Below are 20,216 nucleotides of genomic sequence, written 5' to 3'. Positions count from 1 at the left end.
ATGAATTAAATATCAAATAAATGTTATATTATGGAATTTGCTCCACTTGAGTATGTGAGAGGAATATTAACACTTTATATCAGGTATTTGATGTAAAATCTCTTGAATTTCATTGTTTTGATTAGAATGGCTTTAGTGCTCATGGAAAGGGCAATGATAACAATTTCTGTGGTTTTATGTGTCACATTTATGGAGGTATTGGAATGCCTAAAGTTGCAGCACCAGGGATGGTTCTTAAGAATCCTGCTGGAGCTGTGCATCTCATTGACTTTTCGGTATCTCACTGACATCATCTGACACCTAAATGCATCCTTCTTTAGAAAGCTTAGGATTCTATTCCCCACATATATTTTTGCAGAGAAAGCACTAAAATTATGTCAAATATGGCCACAAGACAACCTTGGTGTTATTGTTGTCCCTGCAAGAGAGCCTAGAATAATCTGTTCAATTTATAGCCTAAACTTGTGGGCTGTTGACTACTTAGTTCATCTCCGTAAACAAAGAACTCTGTAGGGTTTCATAGTGCAAATAACTGAAAATCTGCAGTTTTATCTTTGCTTAAATATATATATATATATATATATGACATATTGTGAGCATATATGTCAAATTAATAGTGGTGCATATTTAAATTGACTTCTTCATTGTTTCTGGATACAAATCACGCATTAATGAGCTAAACAAAGTTTACAGAGATCAATAAAAAGCTTTTCATCATTGCTGTGTTTTCCTAGGCACTTCTTTTCAGATATATCCACATCAAAGGTGGGAATGGTCAATAGGATTAGGCAGTAATCTGTTCTTATCAATACCTAGATTTTCCTAATAGATGATTCCTTCTGTCAAGGGTATTTTCCCTTCACGAAGTTCATAGGCAGCACTTTTTTAAAAAAAAATAGTTTTATTCACTAGGGCAGACTTTCTCAAAAATAAAAATATTTTTCTGAAGATCACATTCATAGTAATGTTCAACTCAGTAGGTACAATTATAAATATATTGGAAATTAAGCCTGCTGGCCAGAAAAAACATTGCAAAATGAATGTTCTGAGTAATAAATCATAGAAAGATCTGGTTTGTTTATCTAACCTTTTTTAAATTATTATTTCTCTGAAATCACAAAGAGCTTTCCCATAGATCTTTTTGGGGTCACAATAGAAGCTGAGAAAATGTGCAAGTGCTCTGTCAGGAGGTTTTGAAAATTGACTTGTAGCCAACATAGGGTGTTAAAAGAGCAAATCCAGCCGAGTCCTTAACTTGATGTTGTGAAGTTGGAGCAGTTTTGCCATTCTTAAATAAGAACTAATATCTGATGCAATTCAACAAGTGGTTGGTATGTTCTATGACAATCTGTTATGTACAATCAGAGCACAAAATAGTTCTCTGGGAAATATTCAGCCTCAAGAAAAAAAGTAGTAGTTAATTATTTTTAAAATAGAACAAATGCTTTGTAAGAAGAGTTCACAAATTAGAAGGATGAACATAGACTCTTTATGAGTCACTTCCCCCTACAAAACAGAAATAATGCAGTGAAGTATCAAGTCAGCTCCTTCATCACTGGAATCTGGAATTGCTGCTTCTCATTAAATGAGTACCTTCATGGGAAGCCTGTGCCTTTCTATTTATAAGAAATTACTTAGCCTGAAGGGAAAGGGTCAGCCTGACCCAGGTCATCTCTTCAAAAATGCTGAGGAAGAGCTTTCACTCACTTGAAACACCATTGAACAGCATAATTGAATCCACCATGCCAGTGGATATCCATGGGGATGGTTGGCACTGTTTGACTTCTAAGAAGTAAAACATTAAACCAATGGCTGAAAACTTTATCCCAGAGCAAATGCCCAAAGATGAAAACAGGCCATGCATTTTTAAAATATTTTAACTGTCCTGTCTCACAGTCCTTTTCTCATGGCCCACTGCATGGCAGGGGTATCTCCCATCTGCATTAGGCATGAGGAAACCGTCCCATCTTTCTCACAGAAGGGGCAGTGGCCCAATTCTTGGCTCCTTGATCACAAAAAAAAGTTGTCTGACTGCCTCTGACCGGGCCAACAGGACACTTGGGAAAGCAGAAAAATCTGCTGGTGTTGGCATTTCTCAACAGTGCTGAAAGGAGTGTTGGATAAGTGAATTTCTGTAAATGAGAGTTAGCAGTTGCTTTGGCACAGATAGAATGAAAGAAAGACCTTTTAAAATACAGACATAGAGTTGAAATACCTTGAAGTAGGTGGCAAAGACCTTTATGTAACTGTCCCAGAGAAATGTTTTAAGCTGTCTTTGTTGCACATCACTCTTTAAACCAAGCTTCCATCTCAGGCTATGAGGAGCACTGATAGTGTGACAGACCTAACAGATCAAATGGTTGAGTCCACTTTTTAGAGAAATATTAAGATGTGCCCCTTTATTATCCAATTTTTGTGTTCTTTTTAAGTGAGGACAAGTCTTTTTGGGTATTTGAGCATGAAAGGCTTAGCCTGGGGTCTTAGGCAATAAATTAATGTTCCAGTGAAGGCAGTCAACCACCTGCACAAATTTAGCCTTTATAATTCTATTTATTGTCTGCAAATATAGCACCAGATTAGATGTTTCCTGGAGAGACGAGTTTGGTGTGAGGTATTCATCACTTTGTTACAGCTTCTTTGAGATCACCGTGAAGTACTCCCTTGTACTAAATGAATAGCTCTCTTATCATGACCTTTTAATCACTTCATCATGAAGAGGTCTTTTACTTGCTACAGGAGTCTACTTCATGATACCACCATCAAAGGGACTGTAATGTCAGAAAACGGCCACAACTGAGACCAGCACAGAAACATGGCACAATATGAGAAAATTAGTGAAGGTAGACCTAGTTGGCTGCAAGCAGCATCATGGCTTGCTAATGGGAAGTGCTGGAGAGGATGACTGGCTGTGAGCTCCATTGTTGGGAACTGCACCTGGAGGTGATATTTTGCTCAGTTTTGTAACAGGGTAGTGGAACAGAGGGGGAACAGTGTAAGCCTGTTAGCAGGGCCAGCAGCACCAAAGAAATCATGGAGATGTGGGAGATGAATAGGGCATGACCAAAAAGGAAAGTTTAAAGATGAAATTTAGCTGTAGTGCTACTTGCTGAACTTACTCCTATGGAAAAGATTTTCTTTTCATGCTGTATTTAAAACGTGAAGACACTGGAGTTCACACTGCAGTGCAGAACTATGTAAGAGGGGGAGAAATCTAAATTGTGGTGTTCAAATTATTTGGAGAGTTTAAACAGGGTTTAAACTGGAGAATGTCTTGGAGGGATGGAGTCCTGGCCATGTTGGTTGCCTGGAATAATACAGGTTTGATTGCAGTACAAGAGCACTTTAAACACATGGACTTCAAAAGTAGTTGTGAAAGCTGTTCATAGCTCAACCTACAGGTGGATAAATACTCAAAGAGAAACAAACAGTCATTTTGTCATGAAAACTCTACAGAAGGCTAAATAAGGAATTTCTTGCTATTAAAAACCCTACCAGCAACATACAAAGATTCCCTGGACTCTCCAACACCCAGAGTTACTATTAAAGGCGTCTTGATGTCACAGTGGGAGACCAGGAGAGAGAATGACTTATCAGGAGAAACACCCACTGCCTTCCTGCTGATCCGTGTGTCATATCCACACTAAGCAATTAATGGTGATGGTAATCAAGGCAGTGAAAGGCAGGTAGCTCATGTACAGGTACTGAACTGTCAAATGGCTTAGAAGACAATTTTTCATTCATGTCTTCAATCGTCTAGAAGAGAAAGGCTGTAGTTTTGCCTGAATTCATTCATCAGTTCCCTGAGCCTGTGTGTTCCAGCCCATGCCCACACACTGCAGGTCTGCTTACTGCTTTCCCTCCCTGCTGCCAGTTCTCCTTTCATCTGATCCTCTTCATTTCCACCCCTTTAAGGATCTCACCTCTGTTTTGTTCTGGATTTGTTCTTTCTTTTTATTACGTCTCCTTTTTCCCACCCTGGTATTTTTAGCCCTGTCTTTTTCTCTTCCTTCTTTCATCTTGCATGCTTGCTGCTTTAGCCATCTGCTTCCCTCAGCCCAGTTTTCTTTTCCATTTTCCCTTTCCATTTCTTCAAGCCCACAGGCCATTTATCTCATTGCTTCTCCTTTCTCCAGCTCCACAGGGTCTTTTCATCTCCTCGTGCAATTTGTAAGCAAACAGCAGATGAGCATCCGGTGTCTGCTTCCTAACTGCTGCCTGAGTGACTCACATTGTCTGGGGAAGGAAAAAGAGATATTGAGACTATAGTCTTTACTTCAAAATTGACTCATCACATGCTTTGATTTCCTTTTGTATTCTCCTTGTTTCAGGGAACCTTCAGTTCTGTTTAGTTTTTGTGCTCAGAACCTGGATGTTTCATTTATATGGAATGTTGATTTAGAAAATATTTTCGTGATTGTTTTTTAAACTTTTTTTAAAATCGTATTTCACATGAATCAGTTTATGCATATTTTTGTAAATATGACAACATGTACAAGTGTGCCTCTTCAAAACAATTTGGTGTTTTTTTCTGCATTTGGCAATTTTCTCTTTAGCAGTCAGCTTGAATAAATACAGTTTGTGACTCACCGTGGAAAAACTGAAAATAAAACCAAGTCTTGACTAGATTCTCTCTTCCACAGTACCTCAAAGAGCAATTAAACCATCTCAGAACATTCTGAGAAGACTTGATGCATCTTTGCCTTTAAGAAAGAGTGTTTTAAAACATACTTTGTTTTCAGTTAACAATTTTCAGCATGTGTGGAGACACTCAGTCCAAATTCCCTGTAGATGATGCCTTTTATGTAGGATATGGGTAATCTGAAGGACCTTGTAAAGAGATCAGGCTGTCTAAAGTGTCAGGCATATTAAAGTGCTTAAATGCATATTTTTCTAACACAAATTTGGATTCTCAGCTGCATTGGCCAGAGGCAAGCACCCTCACCAGTCTTGTATTTCCATGGAGATGAAGTTCTGGTTGTGGTGTCAGAATTTATATCTTTTGTTTCCCCTTGTGCTTGTCCAGATCAAAATACATATGCACACTCTAAAGCTGCCTGCAAATCAATTCAGGAAAAGAGAAGTTTCTATAAATCCCTAAAATACTCATAAAGTCCAAATTTTGATCACACTGAATATGGTGTGAGCATATGCTTGAAAAGGAAGTGCTCATACCTGTGTACTCTTGAAAAAAAAAAAAAAAAGCATGTACTATGCTTGAGGCTCGAGATTCACCAGTTTCACTGTCATGTAACAATGATTTCTGTCCAGTCATTCCTGTTTTTTAATGCTGCAGGTGAATAAACAAGAAAAAAAACAAAAACAAACATATAAATTTTTGTCATAAGTCATCTCATACAAGACTCAAGAAACATATTTTACGTGATAGTGTAACTAATAGAATTTCAAATGACAGTGATATGTGAGGCTTTCAGAAGTGGCAATGCAGAACATTCTTTCTTGAATAATTCACTCATTTGCAGTTATTATATATTCAAAACTGATTGAGTTGCATATCCAAATGATGGTCTATCAGCTGTTGATGTAACAGAAGGAAAAGAAGTTTCTGCATTTATTCTGAACTGTAGTTTGTATCACATTACTCTTGGTTGTATGAACTGAGTTTAATTGATTGTGATTTAATTTACATTCTGCAGTGGATGTCTTTTTCTTGAGATAATTAATCTTATTGAAAAATTCTATGTGAACAGTCGAGGCTCTAAGAGATTTTCTAGAGGTGCTTTTTTGTTTAGGCTTCCTTGACAGCCTTTTTTCTTAAAGATAAATTACGTGTCTCAAAATGTCTTGCCTTTATATTTATTTTGGTTTGGCAGCATATAGTTGTTATGGCTGGCAATATTTCATACCCCAAAGTATTAATGTTAACCATAAATTACTACCAATGATATGCAGTGGTTCTTATCAATCATGAGAAATAATCAATGCTGATTGAAAGAAATAAATATGATGCTTTCCAAAGTTATAACCTTGTCATATAACTTCAGTGCTCAAATGAATCAAACTCTATCTTAAATTAAGTCTGCAATTATATACAGAGTTTTCAGAAACCAGATATTTCATCAAAAGGGCCAAAATTGTAGAACATATAAAGATTTAGACATCAAGAGTGGCAATTTTTTTTTTTTTTTTTTTTTTTTTTTTTTTTTTTTTTTTCCTTCCAGAATTGGGTAGAAATGATAGGATTTACAGATGGGTGGCAATTCATCATCTCAGTATTAGAGACTCTTCAGTTGCTTGTTTCTAATAATTTGCTCTGAAACTAGTTGAAGAATGTGTTGTCTCATAGTACTTGAAATGAGAAGTCCCCGTTGCTCTCTCTATCCCAGATATAATCAGTCATTAACTGATGTGCCTTGACTTACTGAATTGAACACCAGGAAAATACCAGTTAGATACTACAGCTCCAAGAGCAAAAGGAGCATGGTGTACACATTTTTGGTGTGTGTCCCAAAGGAAGCTGAGCTTTGCTATCAATGCATAGTCTGAGGTCTCACTGTGTTTGTTGCCATGGCATGAAATCAGCAGAATTCCAGTCTTTGATCAGTATTATTTTCATGAATATACAGAGGCTGTCATTTATAGTGTAGAGTGTGGATTTTCAAACTCTTCAGTAGTAGCATAGGTGTTATCCAGTGGTTTCATGTCCCTCTGTGGCTCAGAATTCAATGCTGCAGAGCTCTCTCTTCATTTCTTACACGCCCAAGGAGCCAATTACATGAAACCCAGCCATGGCCATGCCATATTCAGCTGTTCAACCCCACTTAGCAGCAGTTCTTATGCTGGACAACACATGGAGTCAGACTGGAAAGGCAAAGGGGGAGCATTTGAGGTGAATGATAACAGAATTTTAGAGAAATTTGGATTTTGCCGTAATGTTATTGACCCCATTAACATTATTAATTTATTTAGCACATAAATTGCGAAACGGATGGAAGTTTCATCCAGCAGCTGTGCTTTGCCTTTGGCAGTAGTCATGCTGCTCCTAATTTAATCTTATTAACTCCCTCACAGGTTTCACTAACGGGGTGTTGAACATCTTGCAATACAAAGATAAGAAAGGAATATATCTTTTTTATTGTTTTGTGATCAGCACATTAGATACCGATTCCATTCTCTTTGCACTGCAGTCCCAGCAAGGTCACGTGTCTTAAAGCTCATAAAAAGGAAATGAGGAATAGGAGCTGGTTGTGTGAATGTTAATCTGGTTTTTTGGAGAGCAAGAAGTTGCTGCTTGGAATCCTGATGGCAAAAAGCAGAGACTGCCCCCTCCTACTGTAACTCATTTGCTTTCAGCAGACTTCCCACAATGGAGGGAATTTGGCTACAATTAACCTGGTGTTCTCCAAACGTGTACCAGAATAAGGAGTTTGTACATGACATCAAAGGCCTTCTGAAAGCCTTTTCTCATTTTCATTGCTGGAAATCTGAATTACAACAGCATTCTCTGAGCAAAATTGATAGTAAAATATCACTAACTACAGGAAAAATAGTTTTAATAATTATTTGCCAAACTTATATAAATAACATACATAGACTTTGTATAATTTAGTATAATTTGTATCGGATGTGGTTTTTATATGGGGAATGAACTTGAATATATGTTAACTTACTGAGAATATATAACACAGTTTTATTTTCTAGCCACAAGCACACGGTATTTATATCAGTAATCCCTTCAAAAGATCTCCATAACCTTCCTGTGCCTCATTATATCCCCTCATATTCTCCCCACTCTGCATTTGGTCCTTGCTCATTACTTGTAGCTCATGGCATGTTCTGGATATTCCAATTTTCTTCCAAGGTGCTTAAATCCTAAAGGCAAAATAGGAAGCAATATCCGTTTACATTTCTTTTTCTAAATTGTGTTTTTGAGCCTTTAGTGGAGGTTTCTTAGAGATTGGGATTTTTGAATGAGATTCTGTTTCTCATTTTTGTGCGGGTACTTTTTTGCATGAGTGGCAGATGAATGATGGGTTACATTTTGCTTGGCCTTCTAATCACTTTACCACAGCAAAGGCTTTTCGGTTCAGTTTTCAGCATAAGTAGATTTTGCAGTAATTCTTCAAATGCTTAATTCAAGTGTAGAAAAGAGGATAAAGGCAGAATCCTACTCATGTTGCTGTTTTTCACACTGTGCACGGCAGCCAGTAGCTCCTGTGGCTGGCACCCACCCACTGAGGCAGCTTGGGAACGTGCCAGACCATTTTACTGATGTATTAGGAAAGATCTTCAAAAGTGAGAAGGGCCACGGATGAGTGGAGAAGTGAGTGTCCTTGGCAGGATATATTCCTGTTTACTTCCCTGCTTCACTGTGTCCTGCCCCCTGATTTCTGGGTTCATGTGTGTTTTGTGATATGCACTCTAATGCAGGTTATTAATTAGGAAACACCACTTTTAATTTTAGGTAGTCCTTTTTTTTTTTTTTTTTTAGCTGGGCTTAAAAATATTTGTTTCTCTCTAACGTTGTTGTTATAGATGTGGTGGCCTGAAGAGATAAACGAGACAAGATTTGTGGGAAGAGGTAATATCTTTTATTAGGGCAACTGATGGAGCTGGAAAAAATAGAAAAGCTTTCAAGCACAGAAAACCTTTTCCATGTCGGGTTCTGTCATAGCTTTGAACTGCCTAATAATTGACTTGTGCCTGTGGAGCAATAAAAGCAGTTTTTTGATCTTTCTCTTTTTATGAGTAATAAATATTCTTTGGAAGGCATCCATATATTGCAGGAGTTAAAACTTTACCCAGCTCAGGTTGATTACTTTGTGTCCAAATCTGATTAAATTCTTTAACTCATAGAACAAGAGTGTAGTCATTTTTCATTCAGATTAGTAGTCTCTTAAAAGTAGTCTCTTTGTTTTTCAAGGGATCAGAAGTCAAAATTAACCCATAAAATATCTGATACCCCACTGGTGAATCAGAGATCTGCATGGTTTTGAACCTTACCTGACAAAGGTTTCCAAATCAGGTTGTGTGTTTTGAGATAAATAGGATGGGAATGATGGTAAACACTGCCATTTCATTTATTTAATGTGTCTCTGCTGCTTTTTTTTTCAACTAATGGGAAGGGCATGGCTGTTAAATAGTATGTTCTATTTGCTGTGTACAATACAAATAGATGGATATCTGTGTTGTGTGCAAGACATGGGCACCATTTGGCTGTTAAGCTTTGGAATTACTGAAAGTATTACTGCAGGTGCTGAAATTTTCCATGTATTTTGTATACCCTCACCTTTTATAGTTCTTGCTCAGATGAGTGCTTTTATGCCCTGTGAGATATCTTACTGGAATTTACAGAGTATAGCAGCACTGAGAACTGCAGAAATGGGCTCAGATTGCAGCTGTATGTTTGGGTGAAAACAAAAAATACAGGACAGTCACTCCACTGCCTTGCAAAAAGCTGTGCCAGCAAGAAGGCATCGTTATTGCTCTAAATAAATAACACATGAAAGAATGTAATTGGTTTATAATACAGGAAATGGATAAAGGATGCATCAAGGTGTTTGGCATGCCCAAGCATTTTGGGATTATAGTGCTGTGAGGTTCTAATGTCATCAGCTCTCTTCCATTTCCCTGGAGCTGAGAGCTCTCATCACACCATAAAAATACTGCTACTGAGGTTTTCTTGGCAGCTTTTTACCAAAAACACTATTCTGCTGAGAAATGTTTTCCAAATTACCCAGGGACAGTGAACTGGATATTTTCTGGAATGTATTGCAGAATTAGTGGAGTGTGTTTGGCAGAGTGTATAAAGCTCTGTTTTCTTGCATCTTGTTGGGCTATGCACTGAGTTCCATGGAATTATTTCATTTTTAGAAACCGCAGAAAGAATAAATAATTCCTTGAAAGGCAGAGAATAAAGGACACATGAAACTCCAGAACTCAGCTGTTGAAAGAATCACACCTTCATCTAAATGTGTCATCTAAAAGTTCAGATCATGATTGATAAGTGTGTTTTTTATTGTTGGCTGTTAGCTGAGTAATAGATTGTTATTTCAATACATTTTGACTGGAGCAATTTGTCTTGAAATACTTTTGTCACCTTTTTCTTTTAGGCCCTTTGTAATGGAGTTCTGTAATTTCATCTTTTTCATACACAAATGCAGCTAACTTTTTCAGTGTTGAGCAGCAGCAGATGAAAGCTTGTCATCACTTTATAAACTGATAAAAGAATGAATTCAGAAGAAATATTTAATATGCAATGGTTGTTACCGACTGCATTCTGTGGCAAAAGAAAAATTAAATAAATTGTACTGAGGGGGAGGTATACTGTCTGTCTGATCTAAAAAGCCATTTTCACAGTTCTTAACATTGCAGGGAACATTTTCCAGTTTATCATAATAGAAGCAGACAAGTTATTTACTTGCCAGAAGGGCCTGAACCCTAGCAATCATACATGCCACTTCTGAAGTTAAGGCTCCTCACAGTGCCCAACCTTAACATGTATAATTATTTTAATAGATTATACCAGGCCATTTTCCTCTTTTTGTTTTCCTGCTGAAATTGCTGTAATGCATTTATTATTTCAAAAGGCTCACTTACATTGCTTTTCTTCTTAGAGATGTTTTGTGTGTCCATAATCATTAACTGATTCTCTCTGTACGTAGAGGATGAGTATTTTTCTACAAGCAAACCCTTTTCCTCAGTTTCACATCTCTCACTTTGCTGAATTGGAGCAATTCAACAGCCATGTTGAAATATTAGTCTTCCAGTCTTTCGATATGACCTCAAGAGGCATAGAGTACAAGAAATGTCTGAAAACATTTTGGAATGGGAATGGTTGCACTTTGGGTTTGACGGTCGCACGTAGTATCCAGCCTTGGCTGTAAATACACTGTGAGAGGGGTCCATGCTACATAAATTACCTTTTTTTTTCTGCTTAGCTGCAGGGCTTGCATTCCCCAAGCCTCTTCTGCAGAGGACACAACTGGTGGCAGTGTGGGAGGTTTGATCCAGGTGTTTTGAGGGTTGCTGGTACTCCTCCCTGTGCTGCCAGCTGTTGTGTGATGATGTCAGGAAAGAGCTGTCCCAGCCACTGATACAGCTCTGTGCAAGAGCAAGCCAAACACATCAAGCCTTTGTACAAAACAAGAGCTTCCTAAGCACTTTCTATACAAGCTAGAAAAAGAAAGATTTTCTACATCCTTTTTTATTGATTTCATTTTGATAGTGATTGTGTTTCAGCGTGTGGCTGTTGCAAGCAAGATGAGTAAGGAAGTTTCGTACTTGTAATTTGTACATGGTGCTCCTGTGAAGAGCTAAAACTAATATGAGTGAATTGAGAAAAATGTCAGCGTCGTGTCTGAAAGTGACTTCACTGCAGTGTTGGTCTCCACTAGAAGTGGCACTCTTTCAACTTTTTTCAACAGATATTAATGTTTCTGCATAAATGTTTAGACAGAAATGTTACACAAGGCAGGAGCAGAGTTTCCACATGATATATGAAGTGTTGTTCTTGTTGTTACAGTATATTTTCTGTTTAGGCTGTCAGAATGACTTATTAGTTTAGCATTTCTTGTTGAAATATATTCTGTCTAATAATTTACTTTTTAAATATTTCTATTCAAAGTATTTATCAGCCCTCCATACATTATCTGTGATACAATTTTCCCTTTTCCCACAAGGGCAAGTGACTCATTTCTCTTCTTTGTAACTGGCCTTTAAAAGCTGCTGGGTAACCTCTGGTAGTGCACACCTTGTGCAGAAACCACCATGATTTAACCATTTGTCTCTGTTTCAGCCACACTTCTCTTAAGAGGCTGGTACTTTGCATGACACAACAGTTTATCTTAAGCAGTAATATAAAATATAAAAAAGTTTGGGGCATATTTAATACATGTATGATTGTTACTGAAGCAGCAGTTCTGACATTGAACACAACAGACTAGGAAAATGGAAATAATTTTTGTCTCAAAGGGAAATTTTATAGAAGGTATATCAGCTGTTGCACAGAGTAGAGCTGCTAATCTTAGAGACCTTTGTGGGATTCTTCCTGCATCAGCCAGCAAAGATTTAGGGCATGATAAATTCTTAGCATGTGTTGGCAGGGAACTAATAATGAAAAGGGAGTCAGTGGAAGGATGTTTCAGATATCTCTGTTATTGAATGGCCTCCAGACAAAATAACAACCTCTGAAACCCTCTCGTGTGCCACAGTGACAAATTCCAGTGGCTCTGTCCATGTAGGATCCCCCTTTGCCTCTTCTGTTTGAAGAGGACACTGAAAAGTTCCCAGAGCAGAAAATACAACCTGAAGAGTTCCCAACACATGTATCCATGTCAAGGTTTTGGATTTACAGCTGTAAGTGTCCCCATCCAACTGGGATTAGCCTGTCCAGAAATAAATCTTTCACCTGCCAAGCAGAGATTCTCTAACTGTAGACTGAAGCTGCAGTAAGTCTAGTGGATGGAATCTAATGTTTTTTTCTGACAGAAGTTTACCTTAAAAAGAAGATTTTTGCTTAGTTCAGTAATAATTAGTGGCAAATATATTTGGTATTCCAAGACCATGAAGTAATTTCAAATCATATTAAAACTAATACTATGGATAATACAAGAAGTAGAGGCAAAAAATGAGGTAAGGTAGAAACCAATCAGTCAAGCCTGGAAGAGCGCAAAGTATCTGTTATTCACTATCTGTGTATAGATTAATGTTTGACTAGAGGAAATGTGTAATAGTTTGCTTTGATTTGAGCCCTTTGGTGTGGTGGTCCATCACATCACACACTGTGAGTGCTCTTCTGTTCTGTTCAGACAATCCTACAGGTTTTGAATCCAGAAGTCATTGGTAACTTGCTCTTGAATGAGAAAGGTTTACTGAACATTAATACTTTACTGAAATAATAATACTTTACTGAAAAATAATAGTTCTTTGTTTGACCCAGAATGACAAAAAAACCTTCAACAGAGTTTTTCTGAAAAACAAAGGAAGTCAGCCAAAACCAGACCAAAACTTATTTAATGAAAGCCACAGCAAACAGAGCCCCATGAAGTACAGAGCTTTTCTGTTCTGTGAGCCACACCTGGGAGGTCCTTCAGGCTGTTCATAGCAGGTGGTCAGAAAAACACCATATGAGCATGTTTTGGTCTGCATTTCAAGGAGAATAACTGTGATACCTGGGCAATCATTTTGACACAGCTTGATGAATTAAAAAAAAGTGTGGTGGGGTTTTTTTTTCCTAAGGTATATTCTCAGTGGGGTTTTGGGTTGTTTGGTTGTTTGTTTGTTTTTTTCTTGGGGGGGGGAGGATTTTTATATGGGGTTTTTGGTGGTGTTTTTTTAGGTTTTTTTTGGTTAGTATGTTTGTTTGGTGGGGGGTTTTTTGGGTTTTTTTGGTGTTTTTTTTTGTTTGGTTTTTTTTGTTTGTTTGTTTTTTGTTTGTTTTGTTTGTTTGTTTGTTTTTAACAGGAATGCAGGTGTTTCAAATTAGGACATTTTCTATGCAGTTGTTGCACTGTTACAGTGTCTTGTTAAAATCACAGGTGATACTGGTTAAAATAATGTGTGTCCTCCCTACAGCTTTCAAAATCTGATTCAGGTCTAGTGGTTAGAATTGATTCAGTAAAACATTCTCCAGTAATAAAAGTGTTGGTGTTTACAGGGGTTCAAAGGTGGTGACTGCCCCCATGGTAGTCTGTATTTAATCCTGTATTTTGTCTTGTAATTATTATTATTCTTTTTTTAACAGGTTTTTCATTCTTCTTATACAGCTTCATATGTGATTTATAACATACACACGAGGTAAGTCACATTGTTTTTTCTGTACTATGTCATTGTCTCTGTCCATGATCTGATGCCAGTGTGTTCAAGTAAAAATGTTTCCCTTTTTTCAAGGGAAGTTTGGGAGTTAAACCCTCCAGAAGTAGAGGATTCAGTATTACAGTATGCAGCCTGGGGTGTTCACGGACAGCAACTGGTAAGCACAGTAATTAAAAATGTATGGACTCCAGACAGACTGAGGTAATAACAAAAGTGAAGGCCTTAAGATAAATTGTGTTATGTATTTCTGCACTGTGCTAGTATGCTCCTGTTACAGCTTTTACGAGAGCTCTATTTATTTGTTTATTTTTTTATTAAAAATACGTTTTTCCAGGCTGACCCCCAAATCAGCAAATGGTTCAGTTGTTGAAAGAATCATCTAAATAGGTACTCAAGTGATTTTCAGGATAACCATCTTTATGGCTACTGCTGTGTGGGAAGAAAAGTTAAAGGTGAAAAGCAGTTTTCTTTTAAGTGCAATATCAATGAAAACTATGAGCAAAAGCTTAGCATCCAAATGTGATGTGATGGACTCATGAAAAGTGATGTTTTCATTTCAGTATGAAAATTACTGCCAAGGTCAGCTGTGCTGCATTGAATTCATAATAGTAAAACAAGATGCCATGTTTCATGTATAATTTTTTTTCCAGAAGTTTTACCATTTTTAATGAACATTAATCATCCTTGGTCATCATACCAATGCCAATATGAGAAAAAAAAATTGTCGTTTTAGAACAGCAATTATTTTAAGCTGACCTGTGTTCGTAGTTGAAGGCAAGAGACTGATTAAATCTTCAGTTCTGCATAAGAAATTCAGATAATCCTTGTTACAGTGTTCTAATAAGCTCATTAATGCCTCAGGCATGATCCCGGGGCCTCCTTGCACATCCAGCTTGTTCATGTAGAGAGGCTGTAAGTTGAGTGTCTAGAGAATATACCCTGTTGCTTTATATCATTCATCAAGATGATTGGAAACTAAAAAATGCTTCTGGTTGGAATGTCTTGCATTAAAGAAGTGGAGGCAGGTGAGAAAAAGTAATTGGAACATGCTTGGTATGTTTTAATAATTAGCCTCATTAATTTATTAATAGTGAGAGCATAGCAACAGGATTAGTGATAATAAATCCATAACTTACCAGGCAGCATTATGGAATGTGGCAAACCACGTAGGTTGTAGTAGAAAGGAGAAGCATTTGCAAAATTGAATGGATGTGAGAAATATTTTAATTAAATTGCAGTTTGTAAGATCTGTCTGTGCTGGACAGAAGATCTAGACATTTGTCTGGGCTGATCAGAGCATCAGTAATCTAAAGTAGAACTAAAATTAAGTGCAGTGATCACTGAGAAAATAGCTTTTTCTTTTCCTGAGATATCTCATAAGAGCAGGGTCAGATTTACCAATCATAAACTTCAGAAAAATAAATCAGAATTATGCTATCTTAATGTGTTTTGTTTAAAATGTCATTCTGGAAATATCAGTGGATACTTTCAGATACAGGCACAGGTGGACTCCTATTACATCTCAGAACTGAAAAAAAACCAGATGATCATTTTAGGTACAACTTTAATCATCCGAATTTGCAAACATTGGCATAATTCATACTTGAGCGAGGATAACATTACTCATCTTTGTTAATGTCCCCAGTAAAGTTAATGTCATGCTTTAAAAATATCTGCTCCATTGTGCGTTTTATGCTGCCATATGGTCTGCAGAGCCAGGAAATGATAACTTTGAACACAAAATCTTCTGTGCACTCTGAATGGCACCGAGTGTTGCCATAGAGATGTACACCTGCAGGAACAGTCCACTGAAGGTGACTTTAGGAATTGCCAATTAGAGGGATGTCCTCTTGAAGCTGTTTGTGCTGCAAAAGGAGGTTTCCAAAGTGACAGAAGTGCGTTGCTGCCTTACCCTCCCACTTCAGCAGCAAGCCAAAAAAATGTAGAAGGAGCATGAATGAATAAAGACTGTTGTGAGTAATGGTTGTTGCTGCTGTCCAAAGGAACATCTGCCTCGAGCAGAAGCAGGACAGAGAGGTCATTCCAGCAGAACAGGTTAGGCAGAGGAAAGATGTGTGGCTGAGGACTCATTGCCACAATGGTTCTATTAAAAAATTTGTCGTTGGAACAAACACTGCATTAGTGGGTTTGAGTAAAACGCTACAGGGAACAACCAGCAGTGAAACAGGGCACAGAGGAAGGTATAAAGGGAGAGATCCAATGAAGAAAATCCATCAGTAGCTCTCAATTAAATGTACCTGGGTGCAAACAAAGTGGTTTACCTTCCTAAACAAAATTACATGTCTTTCCATGGAATAAGGAAATAGTGATAATTCATGAGTAAAACAAGCAATGGAATACTTACTCTAAATAAAATAATCATAGTGTATGAACCTGAGTAATCTCCAAGAGCTGTTCTTTACAACTGAAGAACAAGTGGAGAACAATTGAAGAAATTAATTTTATATACAAAAATTTGATGTAGGAGGACCCATGACACATGCTGTGTGCCATCACAGAGATAGAGTGTATGTAGTTATCTGAAGTGAGGGGGAACATCCCCCTTCATCTGTGCTACGGAAATGAATAGCAATCCTACAGCCAGGACTGGTCAGCAAAATTAGCGCAAAATATGAAACACGAGGCACAGGTAAGTCTGACTGAGCCAAAGATCTCAAATTAACACTAAAACTATTTGGAATGTCCTGGATTAAATCCAGATTATAGGGGGATAAGACATGGACTTGGATCAACTATTTTTGATAGTTAGGCTATAGTGTAAAATAGGATGTTTCCAGTCCACCGTTCTAAGTAACAGTGCAGCCTGCATAGTTATCTTAACGTCTTCCAATGAGAAGGAATTGGCAAGATGTTCAAACAGATAATATAAGAGTATGAAGGAAAAAAAAAAAAACAACAACAAAACAGGAAGGAAAATACATATAAAGCTATGACCTGCTTATTGCACAGACAGAATATGGCTGCAGTGAAATCAAGTATATGCAATATTTTACATCCTTGTGGAAAGCATCCATCAGTCTAAGATCACTGTTGGCAATAATTTCTGGGGCTGTCTAATGGGCCAGCATACCCTGTGTGGTGAGTGAAGGACAGAGTCAGTTTTGTGAGAGATGCCAGGTGACTGAGCCACAGTGCCACTGTTTTCAAGCTACCACAGTGGTTGCAAGTTATTTCAGTTCCTTGCTATTTACCTAGAGTAGAGGGTTTTGTAGTGATTAAGAGGAAAGCTCAGAGAAACATCTGCTGCTGGAGTCATGACATTTTGGTGGTGAAATTGAAAATGTTTGCCATTGGGGAGAAGAAACTTTTATCTAATGAATTAATGTATCTTAAGGTCACACAGCTCTTAAAATGAGAATTGTTTTCAAGGTCACACTCTTTAAAATGCTGCCTTTTAACTGTGTTAGAACTGTGCCAGATCTAAAATACCATTTCTGTGTCACAGTATGTTAGGGAGCTGTTTATGTATTTGCCAAACATTACTCATGTTTAAAATTGTGCAAGTCATTAGTTGATTATCTCTTTACCTCACCTCCATAGAATCCATCAGTGCAGCATTAAGTAATTCCAGGAAAGAAAAACCCAACTGGAAATCTAATTTGTTTCATCAACATTTTTCTGCCTCCAGTTTACTAATTAAAGACCTCACTGCTTGTGTCTGAGAAAGAGATATCCTGTACCTGGTGGTATAAAATATAATAAATAATTTATTTTTTTTCTGCCTTGGTGGTAGTACATGTTGTTTATGTTGTATAAAATACCTTATTTCACTTTAGTCTATGAACATACATCCATGCAAGTCACTTTGCCTTTGTATTTATAGTAGATGTTCTGTGTTATTTCTTGCAGTGTGCTCGTTTTTCTTTTGATATATTAAGTGATTCTGAGGGGAGTTTGAGTTACATATTTGAGTTGGATCAGTATAATGATCTATTGACTTACAGATGAATGTCTATGCATAAAAATTAATGCATATTTTAACCAAACAGAAATCAAGAAAATAGTAGAACTATCCATAATACTAAAGAAAGTTATTTTTTAGAAGCTTTGTCAAAAATTGATGCTACCAACAAAATATAACACTATCAAATGGTAGGACTGAAGACCAGCTTTTACATTGCTTTGTGTAAATTTAGGTCATCATTGAGTCCAATTACCTATTAGGCTGTATGCACTAAGAACAATTTGACTGTAGCTGAATTGTGGATTCAGGATGTTCTCATCCATTTTTAGAAAGTACTTTAAATATTAGAAATCTGTAAGTTGCCCTCATCTTACAAAAAAAAAAAACAACAAAAAAGGTTACTCGCAAATAAATAGATCTTAGAAGCTGAAGCTTTTATATAAATAAAAAGATCCATTAAAAAGGGATCTCACCTTGTATTGAAACTACCTAAAAACCAGCATACAAACAGAAACCCAGAAACAAACCAGAACAAAATCTATTTTAATTCCTGTTAATAAATGTATCATTTCAGGAACGCTCTGCCCTTTTGCTCTGTGATCAGTCATCTTATCTTTGTCTTTTTGTCATGTTTGGGGCTTCAGTTTCTCTTCACTCCCCCATCAGTACCTATTGCCCCACAAAAATGCAAATAACTCTGAGACTGAATTAACATGACATTGCCTTTTGTCAAAATTTTAGCCTTTTTTTTTTCCCAATGGCTTTCAAAGACTGTTTTAGATAAGACAAATAGTGCAGCAGCGAAGTTCTTTGATGTTGTATTATTTTCCATGTACTCAGACAAGCAATGGACTAATTTCAGTAAATGAGGAATTAGCAGGATTGTTCTCATGCAGTTACCTTGCTCAACACATGCTTTAACAGCCATTACTTGCTGGAAGCTCCATTTACTGTTTGGTCTATCAAGGTAATGTGCAACTGCTATAAAACACGGTAATTTATCTTTCTGTAAAATATTTGCCATGTGTTTTCTTTTTGCATAATTAGTGCTGTGGGTACTTGGCACCCCCTCCTGGCAAGAACACTTGCATATGCAAATGAAGTAAAAAGCTTAATTAATGCTAATGAAGTAAGTCCTAAATAAATATATTTCTTCTGCTTTTTTTTTTTTTTTAATCTGCAAAGCCTTCTGCTCTTTTGACTTACTGTATTTTTTATGAGTAACTTAAAATTACATATGGAAATGTCAAAGCTTTATTTCATCTTTCCTTTTAATGACTATGCTAATGAGGCAAATGGCAGTGAAACTCAGAGGAAAATGTCTGCTTGAATTTATTCTGAAAACTAGAAATAAACAAGAACATTTCAATGTGACATTAACCTCAGGTATGATACCTCATTTGAAATGCATGAGGGGTTCAATTACCAAACTTCTGTAGTTCAAAGCACATTTGGAGATCCTTTGTCCTGCTGAAGATGTTTCTCTGAAGGAAGGGGACTGTGGTTGAGCATTGTTCACCCAGATGAGTCCACAAAAGAATTGGAGTTACCTAAAAGACTTAGTTAAACTGTCATCCTCCTAAGCTGCTGCTACACATCATATTTTTCTCTTGGATTTGTCAAACTATCATTGTAAAATCTGAATATTTTAACCTTTTAATTTAAATTATTTGATTCAAACTCTTCTTCAAAAAAAAAAAAAAGAATAGTATGAGCTGCTCTGAAGGTGTTCTACTGAATTAGTCAACATTTTCCATTATGAATTTCTGGGTGCTCACTCCACTTAAGTATGGATTGGAGGAGCATTTATTGTATGTTCTCTAGTTCTAAAAGCGATACTCCATCTGAAAGCTTTTTCCCGTCTCAGAAAAGAAGAATGGAGAATGCAGCCAGAAAACACAGCCAGTTTGGCAGAACAGGAAAAAATACAGTTTTACTTATGAAGGCTGGATATATTCAATAAAAAAACTGTGAGCTCCAGAGACCGGTACAACATTATAAATGGAACATTATAAATGCAGCAAGGCTAAGTTGAGCAAAGAAGTTTCTTCATCAATTTGCTTGGTGAAATACAACGAGTGTGTTCTAATATCAAAGGCAGTTTAAAATTATGGGTATTAAGGATTAGATATTGCTGGCCCCTTGTGGGAATAGCCACTTGGCTGTATCTGAAAGAAGTGAAGAAATAATGAGAAAATCATATGTTTTATAGGAGCATTACTTCACTACTGTTTTTCATGTGGAACAGTAAAAGGCCCAGCAGCTTTACAGTGAATAAATCGAGAGGGGAGATAAAAGATGTCTCCTCTCCCAGGTTCTTGTTCTGTTATCACTGATCTAGCATGCAGCTAATATTTGAGTCAGTATGGAAGCCCTGCACACAAGTAATGCATTTTTTTTATCCAGTAGCAAATATACTGGAAATTTGATGTACCACTGTGCTAAAACTCAAATTATTTCTTCACATGGTTAATTTTGGGTGTGTATATGTATGTATATATATAGGTATGTATATATA

At 36.9% G+C, this 20,216-nt stretch overlaps 1 protein-coding gene across 1 annotated transcript in view; it reads left to right on the top strand.

Annotated features, from left to right (window-relative positions):
- DPP10 (dipeptidyl peptidase like 10) overlaps positions 1–20,216 on the top strand; it is a gene marked incomplete at its 5' end in the record, with an annotated part of 252,705 nt that overhangs the window by 171,590 nt on the left and 60,899 nt on the right. The window contains 2 exons of the mRNA XM_083864842.1: positions 13,703–13,755; positions 13,849–13,930. Coding sequence (XP_083720968.1) covers positions 13,703–13,755; positions 13,849–13,930 — 135 coding nt within the window. The remainder of the gene's footprint in view (positions 1–13,702; positions 13,756–13,848; positions 13,931–20,216) is intronic.

This window comes from Zosterops lateralis, assembly GCF_965231275.1.
Source record: "Zosterops lateralis genome assembly, chromosome: 7".
Lineage (NCBI taxonomy): Eukaryota > Metazoa > Chordata > Aves > Passeriformes > Zosteropidae > Zosterops > Zosterops lateralis.
The sequence above is the reverse complement of the archived record's forward strand: the minus strand, read 5'-3'. Positions and strand labels throughout refer to the sequence as shown.